This window comes from Penaeus vannamei, unplaced genomic scaffold (assembly GCF_042767895.1).
Source record: "Penaeus vannamei isolate JL-2024 unplaced genomic scaffold, ASM4276789v1 unanchor684, whole genome shotgun sequence".
NCBI lineage: Eukaryota > Metazoa > Arthropoda > Malacostraca > Decapoda > Penaeidae > Penaeus > Penaeus vannamei.
In genome coordinates, this window is record NW_027213688.1 from 1 (window position 1) to 15,000 (window position 15,000).

The following is a 15,000-nucleotide window of genomic DNA, read 5'->3' on the forward strand; positions in this document are numbered from 1 at the left end:
CCTTTTTCACATACCTTGGGTAATTCTGATATAATGGATGATATGCACAATCAGCAGCATACCCAAACAGTTCTTAAAGAACAGTCATATTCTCTGTTGTTAAGAATTCAATGAATAAAAGTTACACGTAGAAATAAAGATCTACCGTTTTCTATCACTACTGTATCGGAGATTAACCGACAGTGTTTGTTTACATTTTGAGTTATGTCTTGCCGCCGACCCGCTTACTTGGAAACCCTGCAAGGAAATTAACGACTAACCACAGTCAAAAAACCTTTACATGAAGAAAGGAGGTTAAGAATAAACCCAGTTGAAGAATAATTATCCAATAATGGTGGATCGGAACGATAACAGGGTAAGCTAATTTATCCACTTCCTTAATTTGTATTCAAAGATCGCTTCTAGACACTAATGGGGTTTGTTGATTTCTCATAGTAAGCATTGTTATACCCCTAATCTTCGATTCTGCATGGATCATAGAGCAGTGAACTGTAACACTGGCTTTTTTGTAAGAACAGTGAATTGTAACACTGGCTATTTTGTATTTTAGAATAATGATCGGTATAATTTTAATGCATGGCATTTTGGTTTTCACATGAAATGATAAAAACTGAATTAATTTTCATGTTTTCATAGCAGGTGAATCTTGTAGTTATCATTATTGTTTAAGTCACTAATGGTGTAAAATACCTAATCATCTTGTTTTCTGTTGCAAATGATGGTAATATTGGAAATGCAACTCCACACCTAATTTAAAGAATCTGGGTAAAATTACCACGGATAACAATCAGGGTTACAGTAAGAAAAAGATATGGAATGGTTACCTTAACATAAACTGAGACACTTTTCATCTATGTTAAAAGGTGCGCAAATCGAAAATAAAGGAGTTACACGATAGAGAAGAGAGAAGACCGACCCATCTTGACATTGTGAATGTAAACAAAATTGTGACGAGTCAACTCATTCTTGCGCTCTGTTAAGTAGCACATATATTACTATGCTGTTGTCAAAACGATATTTGGCTAATTATCGGTGTCTGCTGTTCCACATATATGCTTTCAGAGGCCTTTGTTAACGTTGTTATACCATATTTTAATCTTTCAAGATTTATTAGACAATGATTTAAGGAAATCGGTCTGAAGCAGCTTCTGCGCAGGCGCATTTTCGCGTTCTGCTGCCAGGTTTGACAGGACGATTCCCAGGGCAGTCCGGTGACAGGAGACCGGCGAGAAATGTTTCGGTTTTGGTCTTACATCGATTCTAGGTTGTTCTTAACCCACCCGCGCCGGGTACCTTTTGTAGCCAAAATTTAAAAAATCCGGGCAGCTACAAAATCGGCGGGCGAAGCTTCCCCGGAGTCTGTCCGCCCGCCCGGCCGCACGCCGCTTCTGCCGCGGAGCGCGGCTCCGAGACAGCATCGCACTGGCGGGCAGCCCGACACTGTTTATTTTTTCCCTGTGTCTCATATATGTGACACCCGGGACGAATGGGTTAAGACTATATAGTGGAAACAAAGAAGAAAAAGACCTTAAGGGGACTGTCCCTGAGAGAGGGGGGGAAAGGGGGTTAAATTGAGATAGTTAGCGTATAGTATAGGTTCATGGATGAGGAAACTACCAAACGAGTATTAAGCGCCTGCTATGGCTCGTTGTCTTGCAGCCGATGCGCGAGTCCCTCAGCACCCAGAGAGGTACGTCGCTAATGAGCGCCCAGGCACACCTATCTGGACTTTTGCTTGTGGCAATCGTGCATAAGGCATTTAATTATGACATTGCGCATAGATATGAGTTCGTGAATGTTCAAGAAACACTTTTATACCATTATCAGGAAAAAATTATATCACCGTGATTTATGACGAAATATTTTGTGAAATATATCTAAAAAAAAAATGTATGTTTTGTGTCCTTTTACACACGAAATATGCTTTGATTGAGACTCCCTGTTAATATGTTTTAGTTTACGAGGTAATATATACGTATATCACATTCGAAGCACTAATGTTTAAAAATAGCCTTATAAGGAAGGATTGAAATATTTCCGTTACATTTAGCTCAACGGTCGGTACATCACAGCAGGGGGCAATTTGAATTGATTTGAAATTGGTAATTACCGTTGTAAAGACCAATTCAATACGAATGTTACCCAAATGTCAGATTTTTAAACTTCGGATGTATAAGCGAGATACAGATTATTTCATGTTGAAAATGATAGTACTCAGTAATACCTGATCTGAAATAAAAACTATATGGAATTTTGAGCTCGTTTGTATGCGTAGTCTTCGTCTGGCGTTCAAAAAGCTATCGCATCCGTTTCGTGCGTTCCCGATAAAAATGAATATGTTTAGACGTCTTAGGCACCATAAATTGGCAAATATCCCACAACACCTAGGTGTCTGCATGATTTTATGCACTTCTTAGTAAAGATAATGGGTGCAAATGGCTAATCATAAACTATACACTTGTTCTCCTTTGCAATCTGTTAATATTGACAATTATCAAAGAAAATGGTATGAGAGGGATAACTAATATATTTTATTATTTAGATATGAAAGTCAATGTAGGCCTACTAAATTATGATGATTAATCTTTTTAACTTTATGTGCATATGTTCACGTACATATGATCCTCCTCGAAAATTATAAACACCTTGTGACCATTTCCCCCCCCCCCCCTGTGTGAGGTATAGGAAATATTCAACGACTTTCGTAAGTTCTCGAATTCAATGTACTAAATTCATATGCTTTTAAAATTCTCAAAATTGAACCACCATGTTGTATTCATGTCAGGACTTTATAATTAGAATGATTTTGTACTAATGTTGCCATCCACAATTCCCCATTTCTTAAAAAAAAGATAATAATAATAATGATAATAGAATAAAATGGAAAAAAAATAAAAAAAAATAAAAAAAATTAAAAAAAGGTTTTTATCTGGTCTAGATTAGTTGGCTCATAAAAATGCATTTATTAAGCTTTTCACACGAAAATATCAACTTTTATGAACAACAACAACAACAAAAAAAATTACATACCTTTACAGAATAGCGTCCCTATTGAACATGAAAATTCCTATTGACTTGGTAATCATTGCATTGCAAAGTACACTAAATAAGCATTTTTTTGATATATAATATCATTAGATTCAGAGAAAAATAACAGAGATAACGAACTTTGGTAAAGGGCCAAATACAAAATGCCGTAGCTCCGTCATTTTTTTATGAATCTTCGGTACATCCCAACTCACGTAATTTTCATGCGATCCAAATGCAGTTTGTTGCTTTCACTAGAGCCTCAGCGTCCCAAGGCCAGGTAAAAGGCCGATTTTCGAATTTTTGCCTTAATCAAAAAATAATAATATTTTAATGCTGAAAAAAAAATCAAAAATAGTTCTCTATGTCAAGCTGTCCCACGCCCCCCAAAAAAAGGAAATTCAAAATTCGGCCTTTTACATGGCTATAGGCTAGAGTTGATCTAATACAAGTATTTTTGGGGGAATATTCTGTAAAGAGCTGTGATAGTTGGGATGTACCGAAGACATACCAAAAAAAAACAATTTTTTTCGACTTTTTGGGGGGTACCCCCCCCAATGGGAGAGCAAAGTTAAAATTTATATATATATAACGGAGCGCAATTCTTTACTCTATAGCATGCAAAAAGAATCAGTCAGTTATCTCTAACTGATATTTTTTTATGATGTATAGAGTAGGGAAAGGTGGCCATTTTCAGGGACGGTCCCCTTAATAACTATCGCAGTATGATTTCTGAGGCCATTAAGTACAGCTAATCCCGAAAAAAGCAATAAAAACGAAGCGATTCACGATCCACAATAGACCGACCGAAAGAAGCGAAGGAAAATTGATAGTTCGGTCTTTCGATATATGTAGGTATTTGGTTTATTGTTTCCGGTATGGATGTAGCTCTATCTTGCCGTACATACCGAGGTGAAGAGAATGTGTCCCGGGGGGTGTTGGGGGGTTTGCCCCCCATCAACCCTCCCCTCGGGCAGTGCCCGAAGGGCACGCCTAGTCACGGTCGAAATCTGGCGTATCGGTGCGTAGACTTTCAGAGGTGGCGGACATGTCTGTAGTTTCATTAGCCAATTTTTAGCGTTTTTTGTGCTAGTTTTACACGTTTCTGTTCGCAATTATTCTTATTTAAGCAGTTTTACGCCATAATTTCCCTGATATACTTCATGCCCTCCCCTGCTAACGGGACTTAACACATCAAGATCGTCGGCTGTGATTTCAACGGAAATGATCATCAGATTCATTCTCATCACATGAGAATAAATCTGATGATATAAATATTGTCTGGGAAGTCCCGATTGTCATAATCGAAAAATTAACCAGAATCTGAGCTTACCATGTGGTAGAACACATCATTCTATGCCAGTCTTCTTGTATATAATATTCTGTGCAAATTGATGATAATGGTGTTATAAGAGGGTATAAAGTCTATAATTTCCTGGAGCCGCAGTAACCTTCCCCTGGAGGTTCCTGCGGCAAATGACAAAAAGTCATTAAGACCGACGGGAAATCGGATGGATTTGTAGCAGGTGACATATGTGAGGGAAATCAAATGAGCCATTAGATTCATGTGTGAATGTGACATGAATATAGACACTCAATAGAACCAATCAGATATGGAATAAATCATCATGTGACAATAAAAGCTGCGCCTAGGAGAAACCTTTTGAAATTCAAATCAGTTCCATCATGGCTAGACAGTGTGCAGGTTTTGAGATTTCATCACAAAATATCTACAAAATAATGGAGTAAGCTTACTAAATCTACAAGATCACGATGTACTGCCAGTGGAAGTACAATGTCTGCCCTGTAAGACATCGTGTCATTACAGAAATGACAGATACCAGTGGGTTTGTGGTGCATGGAAAAGGGTTCTAAAAACAGGAAAGAAGCAGTGTAACTTTGCTGTAAGTGATCACAATTCCCATCAACAATGACCTGGAATACCCCAACGATCCCAGTGACCCGCAGCCTGGCCTGTTTGGAGTTGATGCTTCAGGTAAGATGTGGTTAAAACTTCCTGGGTCTGGGCTTGCTCCTGCAGGAACATATGAGATGAAGGTTTTGCAGACCAGGCGGGTCACATAGATAGATATAAGGGGCAAAGCCCCCTATATCTACTGAAAATGTGTCAGATACCTAGTTTGCCTAGGCTCAATCCTGCTAGAACATACGTGGTGAAGATTTTGTAGACCAGGTGGGGGGTGCGGAGGGGGACGAAGCCCCCTTTACAACCTGGAAATGTGTTGATATACTATGGTTGCAAATATTTTACCATATGTTTCAAAATTCCCTGATATGTAGGCCTATCATACCCTGCCCATTGGGACCGATATCGTAGTTATACTTTGTTTGCGAAGGAAATGAGTGGGAGACTTGTTCAAGGCACGACGAAAGCTATTGGAAAATTATTCTATTCACCCCAAAAAAAGTGTGTGGTTGCATTTCCAAATTTACCCAAATGATGTAAGTGAAGGTGTTGTTAATTCTAAAGGTGCGGTTCAACTGCTCTTGTGTATGTACAGGTCTGGCTGTATGTTATATATACATATACTACGATTTGCACCACTGAGTGTCATACCATTTGGATAATAAATAATGAAATTACTAAAAAAAAATTTTTTTTTTTTTTTTTTTTTTTTTTGAAATTCTTAAAAAAGTATACAACTCAATTATCCATTGACCGAACTTGTTTATAAAATTACCACATATAGTCTATAGCAATACTTATAAAAGTTATCCAATAGATTTTGAAATTTCCTCTTAGTTTAGTGTAAAAATATATTTTTTTAAATGTTCACTTGTAACTATTTAAAATATGATAAACCGGCTTTCATCCCCTAAACTGAAAAACTAACCGTTACTTTAATCGCAAATTTATTCAGCTTTCAAATGAACCAAACCCCATTAAAATCTCCCGAGTATTTATGGAGAAACAACAAAGAATGTTGACAAAGGTGTAGTTTTGAAATATTCGGCTTTTGAAAGTTTTTTTTTTTTTTTTTTTTTTTTTTTTTTTTTTTTTTTTTTTTTTTTTTTGTAATAGAATTCTAATCTCTGCATCAATCTTGATGCATTCTATGGTATCCTCATGGTATTCTGAAGTGTAGCTGGTACCTGGTTCCCCCTTTTGCAAGGTACCAATGGCAAGAACTGCACGTGATTCTAGAAGTACCCTGTGGCATCACAGGATTCGCAGTGCCTCCTGAGGCATTTCATACGAATAAACAACTGCTGCAGCTGTGATTGAGATGTATTTATCATCATATTATGTTTATTAGTTACAGGAATAACATCTATCATTAGTAGTGTGTCCTTTTAGTGTGTGATGAGAGCGAATCACACAGTATGTGGGATTGTGCCGGTCCAAGGTCACGCCGCGGCAGTACAGCCTCTTGCTCTCTCTCTCTCGTGGATGTCAGCTGATTCAGAAGAGTTGCCAGCTAGCTACGAGAGACTACCAAATAAATTGAAAAAAATCCAGAAAAACTAATTTGTCGACTATATTAGCTCGGACACGACAAAGTAAACATCAGAGCTGGAGGTGGGGGGGGGTCGGAGATTTAGTCATAACTCCTTTATTTTTACATATTTAGCTGAAATGTTACGTCACGGGATTGCCAAAGCCGACTAGATTACAGGAGATTTTTAAAAATTTTTGAGTATTTTAAAAAATATTCGTTGAATATTAATTTGACGGTCCCCTTAAAGGAATTATCAATATTTATAAAGTCATCAAAAGTTTTGGGTATTTGTTAGTGAGAGTGAAGCACCCTCCCAGAAACTAAGTCCAAAAAAATTATGTTTTTCATCAATTCTTGGCATTGTTGTGTGAATGAATTGTTCTCGAGATCGAGTACCATTTCTCCATCGATGATCTTGATTTGATAGTCCCGTTAGTGGGGGAGGGCATATAGTATGTCCGGGAAATTATGGGGTAAAACAGGCTTTGATAAGAAGAATAAAGATAAAAAATGCATAAAACTAGTACGAAATAGGCTTAAAATCAGCCAATGAAACCATCTTTGAAATTCTATGGCCTGGCGCGCCAGAATTCAAAAACTCTTCGGGAACCCAACTTACCTTTCGGCAAAGCTCTTTGGGAATTCACACGTTCAAAACCTCCCAAAAAATGTATTAACCAATTAAACAGCCTAATATAGCAATTTAACTTGCCGTGACTAGGCGTTACTGCCCGAGGGAGGGTTGATGGGAGGCTCTGACCCCCAGCACCCCCCTGGGACACATTCTCTTCACCTCGGTATGTATGGCAACATAGAGCTGCATTCACACCATAAAATGATTAACCAAATACTTTTATATCTGGAACCATCAAACTTTTGTTTGCTTCTTTCTACTGTCTGGATTGCTTTGATTTTAATCACTTTTTTTTTTTTGGCATTTGTAGCTCTTGATGGGCCCAGATATTAAACTGGGATCATTACTGAAGTCTATTTAACCTGTGGTGAATTGGGGGTTGAAGTGTGGAGGAGCACACACAGGAGAAATAGTGGAATCAAAAGTGAAAATTTTGAAGGAATGCAAAATCTGAATAGGAGTCCAGATTGAAAAAGGGTTAATTTACCGCGGATAACAATCAAGGTTACAGTAAAAAAAAAAATGAGTATGGAATGTTTATCTTGACATAAACTAAGACACTTTTCATCTATGGCATTAGGTACGCAAATCAAGGAGATACAAAGTAAAGGAGATACATGACAGAGAAGAGAGAAGATCGACCCATTTTTTTGAAAGTTCTTCTCCATGTTGACATCACTAATGTAAACAAAATTATGACCAATTAGTTCATTCCTGCACTCTCTCAAGTAGTTCATGTATTAATACTTGTTTGTCAAAACAATATTTGGCCAATCATCAGTGTCTGCTGTTCCACATTTATGCTTTCAAAGGCCTTTGTTAATGTTGCTATACCTCATATATGTGTTTTAATATTTATTATACCGTGATTTATGGGAATCGGTTTGAAGAACTTTCTGTGCATGTGGATTTTCACATATCCGACTGCCAGGTTTGACAGCAGGATTCCCGGGCATTCGTTGACAGTAGGCCAGTGAGAAATGTCTTGTTTATGGTGCGTTGATTCTGATTTATTCTTAAGACTTTGCAGTTGCAACAAAGAATAAATAGACCTTAATAACTATTGCAATTTGATATCTCGGCCTGTCAAGTCCCACAAATGCAGAAAAATGTGATTAGAAATGAAGCGATCCACACAATAGACCGACTGAAAGAAGTGAAGAGAAGTTGGACAGTTTGGTGTTTCGATATATAAAAGTATTTGTTTATTTTTTATATTATGGATGTAGCTCTAACTTGCTGTACATACCAAGGTGAAGAGAATGTGTCCCAGGGAGTGTTGGTGGGCAGAGCTCCCCATCAACCTTCCCCTTGGGCAGTGCCCGAAGGGCACGCCTAGTCATGGCACCGTAAATTGCTAGGTTAGGTGAGGTTATGGGTTAGGACATCTTTTGGGGGGTTTAGAAGTGTGAAATCCTGTAGATTTTGCCAAAATATGGGTTGGATTCTTTACATATATTTCAAACTTTGGTGCGTTGGTGCATAGACTTTCAAAGGTGGCGGGCATGTCCATAGAGTTTCATTAGTCGATTTTTAGTGTTTTTGTGCTAGTTTTACTAATTTCTGTTCAGTATTTTTCTTATTTAAGCATGTTTTACTCCATAATTTCCCTGATATATTTCATGCCCTCCCCTGCTATCGGACTTAAAACATCAAGATCGTTGGCTGTGATTGCTATGGAACTGATCTTCAGATCAGGTAGAGCTGCATCCATACCATAAAGAATAAACCAGATACTGTTATATCTGAAAACGCTAAACTTTCCTTTGCTTTTGTCTATTGTCCGGATTGCTTAGTTTCTAATAACTTTTTTTGGCATTTGGGGTGCTTGGGCTCATATATATCGATAGTTACTAACTTCTATTTCTTATTTATAGCACCTTTTTTGTTTTGGAAATGACCCAGAATCAATGCAACACTGAAAACGAAATCTTTTTCACCTGTGTTTTGTTAACATCATTAACATTCACCTGAAGATATTTATATTTATGACACATGTCAAACTCATGCTCTCCTATGGGAAAGGTGGTTAGAGGTACAATGCATGGGTCAAGAGCCATTGTTTTCTCAGTGGAGATGACTGATCTACATTCATGAACAGTTGTAAGTATGTTGAGAATTATTTGTATCCTTTTTTTGATGATTTTCTGACTCATACCTCCCCCAATGTTGTGGGGGGGGGGGGCTTAGGAGACAGAAACTGAGGCCCAGTGTAGGAGATTACCCCTTCCTTGGGCCGCAGGATTGTGAAGTGGAACTTCTCATTCCCCTGAACAATACACCTGCAGATCTGTTAAAAAGATACATTCTAATTCAGATGAACATTATACCCTGTATGCCAAAGCTCAATGATTGTTCTAGGATAATTTCTCAGTTTGCAATGTCAGTAGCTGACTTAAGGTCAAGAACTGTGCGATTCTCTGGATTAGAGCATGGAATGTACTCTGTATGGCAATGCTGTTTGCTGTGTGGTGATTAGAAGTCTGTAGAGTCAATGAGGAAATTTACTTTGTGACCTGTACCAGAGTCTGTTCAGAATTATCCTTTCTAGAACTTAGCATAAACATGAGGCTAGTGAAATTGGGCAGTATTTATTAGTGTTTGGTTTCAGTATAAGGATGAATAGATAGTGTCTAGGTGTCAGTCTGAATACCTTGTGACAAACTTTACTTGTACATGTGCAAAAGTGGGATTACTGGGTACTTGAGGCAAAGGTTACTATAGGTAACTCCATCTTCACCTGGGGCAGATGCCTTGCTTTTGCTTAGTTCATTGTTCATTTCCCTGTCAGTATTCTCAGCAAAGACTGAAAGGTCAGTATCAGAACATCCAATCTCAGTAGCAAATTTTTATGTAATTTCAAACTAAGTTGATTCTGAATACTTGTGGGAAATAAGCTCGATTTGGATGCTCCAGCCCATTGACTAAGGAGTATATCTGCCTGTGCAAGAAGTCTATAAAACTAGAGTACAGGGCAATTTGGCTGAAAGTCAAATACTTTTTTCCAGGCCTCAGACATTGAGGTATTATTGATGCTTTTTAGGAACTGTTCAGTGTTCATTTCTCACATCAGTTTTTAATTCTGGTATATTTTTGTTAACCTTAGGAAACTGAATAAAGTTGTCATGGATATTGTCCTGCATGTAGATATGAAGAAGCTCCTAGATTCACTTTTGTTCCCATAAGGCGACCGTATGTTTTTTTATTTTATTTATTTTATTTTATTTTATTTATTTGTTTATTTATTTTTTATTTATTATTATTATTTTTTTTTTTTTTTTTTTTAATGATTTTGATGAACCTCATCCTTTTATTTAGACCCTAGTCTGATCTCTGTGGTCAATTTTTTTCAAAATTGCCCTAACAGTTCCCAATTTGAAAGTTGATAAATTTTCAAGGAGTAGATCAGATCCAGGAATAAATACACAGGCTTTTTGATGTGATTTTTGAACAGATTCATCCTAAATCTCATTCTTGTTGCAAGCATTTTTCATTATTTCGATTTTTTTGTTGTGAATTTTTGAAGTAACCGACTATTAGCAAAAGCAAAAGTGTGATTTATGAATATTTATATATATATATATATATATATATATATATATATATATATATATATATATAATTTTTACAAGATTGAGGATTTCTAGCATCTGGTACCAGCACCCAGACCCACATCATTGGACGTGGTACAGCGATGCAGGGAATGCAGCCAAGGAGATTGACCACATACTCATTAGCTCTCGTTAGAGGATGCTCCAGAACTCCAAGGTGTTTAGGACTGCCGAGTTCTGTGGTACTGACCATAGATTGGTTGTGGCTACCCTCCGGGTCCACTTCAAAACTCCTCAGCGGTCCAATGAACACCCTAGGGTGTTTCATTTGAACAGGCTGAAGGAGGAGTGCTCTCGGGGGTTTGCTGAGGCAATCTCTGGTCGTTTCACAGCACTCGACAATCTGACGTACCCTGTACTTCTGTGAGACACCTTCAAGCGCGAAATGCTTAATGCAGCCCAAGAGGCGATTGGTGAACATCCGAGGATAATACAGAATTTTATCTCACAGATTTGCACTGTTCTTAGGTGCGTTGATTAGTTTATTAGGCTTCTTGCTGAGGAGGTAGAAGGCCATTTCTTAGTAAATGACCTTCGTTCTGCATACCAAGCCCTGAGAAAGCTTAACTCCAAGCCCTCTTCTCAGGTGACAGCGGTTCGCTTAGTAAGTGGCCAAATCGTCTTAAGATCCTGTTGCGGTGCGGGAGCGTTGGGCTGAGTATTTTAAGCAGTTGTACCAGGTTGACCCACCAAGAGTTAACTTGGATGCGGATAGTGCTGTGATTCCGTTGCTGGACTCACCCATCTGTGAGGATCCACCCTCCCTAACTGAATTTAGGGGGGCGATTTCCAAGCTGAAGAGTGGTAAAGCAGCAGATATTTGCGGCATCCCAGCTGAACTGTTAAAGGCTGGTGGTGCACCTATGGCGCGAGAATTGCATACTGTCCTGGCTGCCATCTGGCGGTCTGGTACCGTTTCCCCTGACCTGTTGAGGGGTGTGGTCAATCTTCTCTGGAAGGGGAAGGGAGACCAGTGGGAATTGCAGCAATCACCGAGGCATCACACTGCTCAGTATACCAGGCAAGGTTCTTATCCATATCCTTCTGAGATGTATCGGAGACCACCTACTGAGGCATCAGAGGCCGGAGCAATCTGGATTCACTCCTGGTAAGTTCTAAGTTCACAATAGACTATCCTTGTGCTTCGAGTCATTGTAGAACGCTCTTGTGAGTTCGGGCGTGGGCTGCTTACAGCCTACATTGACCTCAAGAAGGCATTCGATACGGTGCATCGGGAATCACTCTGGGAGATCCTGAGACTGAGAGGAATTCCAACAAGGATTATTGGACTAATAGCAAATCTGTATACTGGTACTGAAAGTGCTGTAAAGTGTGGTAGGGGCCTGTTGAGCTTCTTTCCTGTTCAGGGGTGAGGCAAGGCTGTTTCCTTGCACCAACAATTTACAATACTTGCATGGACTGGATACTGGGCAGAGCTACTGTAATTGTGGAGCAACTCTAGGCAATATCAAGGTTACTGACCTTGACTCTGCTGATGATGTTGCTATTGTGAGTCTTTGGAGACCTTAGTGGTGGCTCTGGATGTATTTGGTAATCAAGCAAAGCCCTTGGGTTTAGAGGTCTCCTGGATCAAGACCAAGATCCAGGACTTTGGGAACTTGCTAGGAGAACCTGTTTGGTCGGTACATGCTTGCGGCGAGGACATTGAAGTCACAGAGAGCTTTACATACCTTGGTAGTGTAGTTCATAACTCTGGGCTGTCAGACCAGGAAGTAAGCAGACGGATTGGCCTGGCAGCAGGTGTCATGAACTCTCTCGACAAGAGTATTTGGAGATGCCGGTACCTGTGCAGAAGGACCAAGCTACGGGTTTTCAAGGCCCTGATAATGCTAGTTTTGCTATATGGTAGTGAAACCTGGACATTATCCTGTGCCTTGGAGTCTCGTCTTGATGCCTTCTGTAATAGGTCCTTGCGCTGGATCATGGGGTACTGTTGGCACAGGACCTGTTACCTCCACAATCCGTGATCACCAACTCAGGCTATACAGCCACCTTGCTCGTTTCCCACAGGATGATCCTGCCCATCAGGTGGTTTTTGCAAGAGACAACCCTGGGTGGAGGAGGCCTGTGGAACGACCTAGGAAGTCGTAGCTTGTGCAGATCAATCAAACCTGTCGTGAGGAGCTCGAGATGGTCTGAGTCCCTGCCAGGCGGCTTGCCATGAGGGACCCCATAAGGTGCAAACAAAGGATGCGGCTATGTGCCCCTGTCGGCGTTAGCCCCTAATGATTCTAATGATTGTTACAAGAACTGCAAAAATTGCAAAAACTAAATACAACAAGCACTAGATTTTTCATTAAACTACAAATTGAGCTATAAAACATTTTTTTTCGTACTAAAATTTTACAAGGTTAATACTCTGTACCCAGAGTGTGCATGGTGTGTGTGGGTGTATTCTCACCAAATTTTGTCAGATATTAAGGTCAAGGCCTATAGAAAAACAGCATAATACTAACAGTATGAATACTGAGTTTAGTGCCACAGTAATAGTGCTATATGGGGAACTGTTAGCAAGTTTATATGTGATAGCACCCAACCAAAGAGGATAAATCACCTCAGGGACAGTCAGCCATCTCCTTGCTACCCTACCATAGTGGGGGAAGGGGTCACAAAGGACACTGCCAACTACCTGCTCATCCTCCTACATTATGGGAGGGATTGATTAAACTGCTGATAGGGACATAAAACAATATGGGATCACCTGCATTGATTCCTCATTATCAATGCCATGCAGAAAATGACAGCATCACTTGACTCCATTAGACAAAGAAAAAGTAAATGACAGCATCATGTGACTCCATTAGACAAAGGAAAAGAAAATGACAGCATCACATGACTCCATGAACTTGACCAACAGACCAACCAGAGAAAGGACAAACCAGTGTGAACCCATTGGCCCCCCGTTATGGGTACTGGCCTTTTCTGAGGATATGTCTACAGCAGACAAAATCAGGTGGTTGAAGAGCTCATCCAGCTACCACCCTTCCAAGAGCATACTGCATTACCAGTGGTTAACACAAAGTCAGTGACATTTCTTGGTATTCATTTTATTTAGTAAATTTTAAAAATTCATTATACTTTTTAACACAAAATTTTCCATTCCAGAATGATGATAGAAGATGTGCACAGATAGCAGTTGAAAGTGTTATTACATGGGGTGAAGCAGTAGGTGTGGCTGACCTCCCTCAGGAAACAGCACGTGCAATTGCTGCTGATGTTACATATAGATTAAGACAAACTTTGCATGTAAGTTTTTCCAAGATGTTACTTTTATTCAGATGTCATATTTCTTGCCAGTTTTACTAAAGATTCTGTAGTATTTAAAATATGCAATCAATAATCCTTTTTACTGTTCAAACAAGGTGTGTGGGCAGTTTCTCAGGCACTACAAACGTCGAAGGCTAACCCCAGATGATATAAATCGAGCTCTCAAGTGGATGGATGCACCTTCTATATTGGGGTGAGCATCAAACAGTAAGACATGTCTGGACAACCTTAGACTTAGTAGATTATACTAATGTTCCAGAGTAAACTATGTAATGTTTATATTTTTGTAATTGATAGGTATTATTCAAAGATGGTTCCATGCAGATGATTTTACAAGTCAGTATTTCTTTTCCAGATATACAGGCAGTGAGCCTGTGGAATGGGTCAGTGTTGGGGAGGTTGGTGTTCACATACCTCATGACCCTACTGTGAATCTGGCAAGCACTGCTCTTAGTGGACATATTTTCCACCAGCCAGGGAGTCCTTGTGTCAGAGGTTGGTATAAATTATGTATAATCTCATTAGTATAGTGTTGAGTAAATCTCTTGAATTTTTTTGGTAATAGATGATGGTGTCTTTGATATTCACCCTTATTAAATTCTATGCATATATCTTCCTCTCTCTCTCCCCCTACCCTGCTTCCACCTCTTCTTACGTGGACTTACTTAATTATAAAGATAGCCAGACGAAGATTCACACCAATTTCTCTTTTCACAAAGATTAATTGTGAATCAATTATAGAGTTATTTTTTTCAAAATCATACAAAGAGGAAAAAAATTAATTGATATCCGAAAACAAATACAAGGCTAGGCATCATATGATGCACAGTGCAATTGACAGCTGATCCCCTTCGAGCAGCGGGCGGCCGCGCGGCATGGGAGCTGAGTGGGCCAGGGAATATCAGCCGCCAAGCCGGCATTCCCCTTGCGGCCTTACAGGGCCCAGGCCCACCACCCCTGGGCCCGCGTGTGCGATGGG

The 15,000-nt window shown here is 39.4% G+C and overlaps 1 protein-coding gene across 1 annotated transcript; it reads left to right on the top strand.

The window, feature by feature from the left end:
• The first annotated feature begins 184 nt into the window (after positions 1-184).
• Positions 185-14,632, top strand: LOC138861052 (TAF6-like RNA polymerase II p300/CBP-associated factor-associated factor 65 kDa subunit 6L). The gene is made up of 4 exons (XM_070119783.1): positions 185-355; positions 13,860-14,000; positions 14,117-14,214; positions 14,377-14,632. Exons 1-4 carry the CDS (start codon positions 332-334, stop codon positions 14,549-14,551), a joined length of 438 nt encoding a protein of 145 aa, XP_069975884.1. The 5' UTR covers positions 185-331; the 3' UTR covers positions 14,552-14,632.
• The last annotated feature ends 368 nt before the right edge of the window (positions 14,633-15,000 follow it).

Bases quoted from the DNA above. Each gene is read 5' to 3' on its own strand.
- LOC138861052 (XM_070119783.1), top strand. From the start codon at position 332: ATGGTGGATCGGAACGATAACAGG. The intron at 356-13,859 runs GTAAGCTAATTT...TTTCCATTCCAG, and splicing joins TGGATCGGAACGATAACAGG to AATGATGATAGAAGATGTGC. The intron at 14,001-14,116 runs GTAAGTTTTTCC...TGTTCAAACAAG, and splicing joins GATTAAGACAAACTTTGCAT to GTGTGTGGGCAGTTTCTCAG.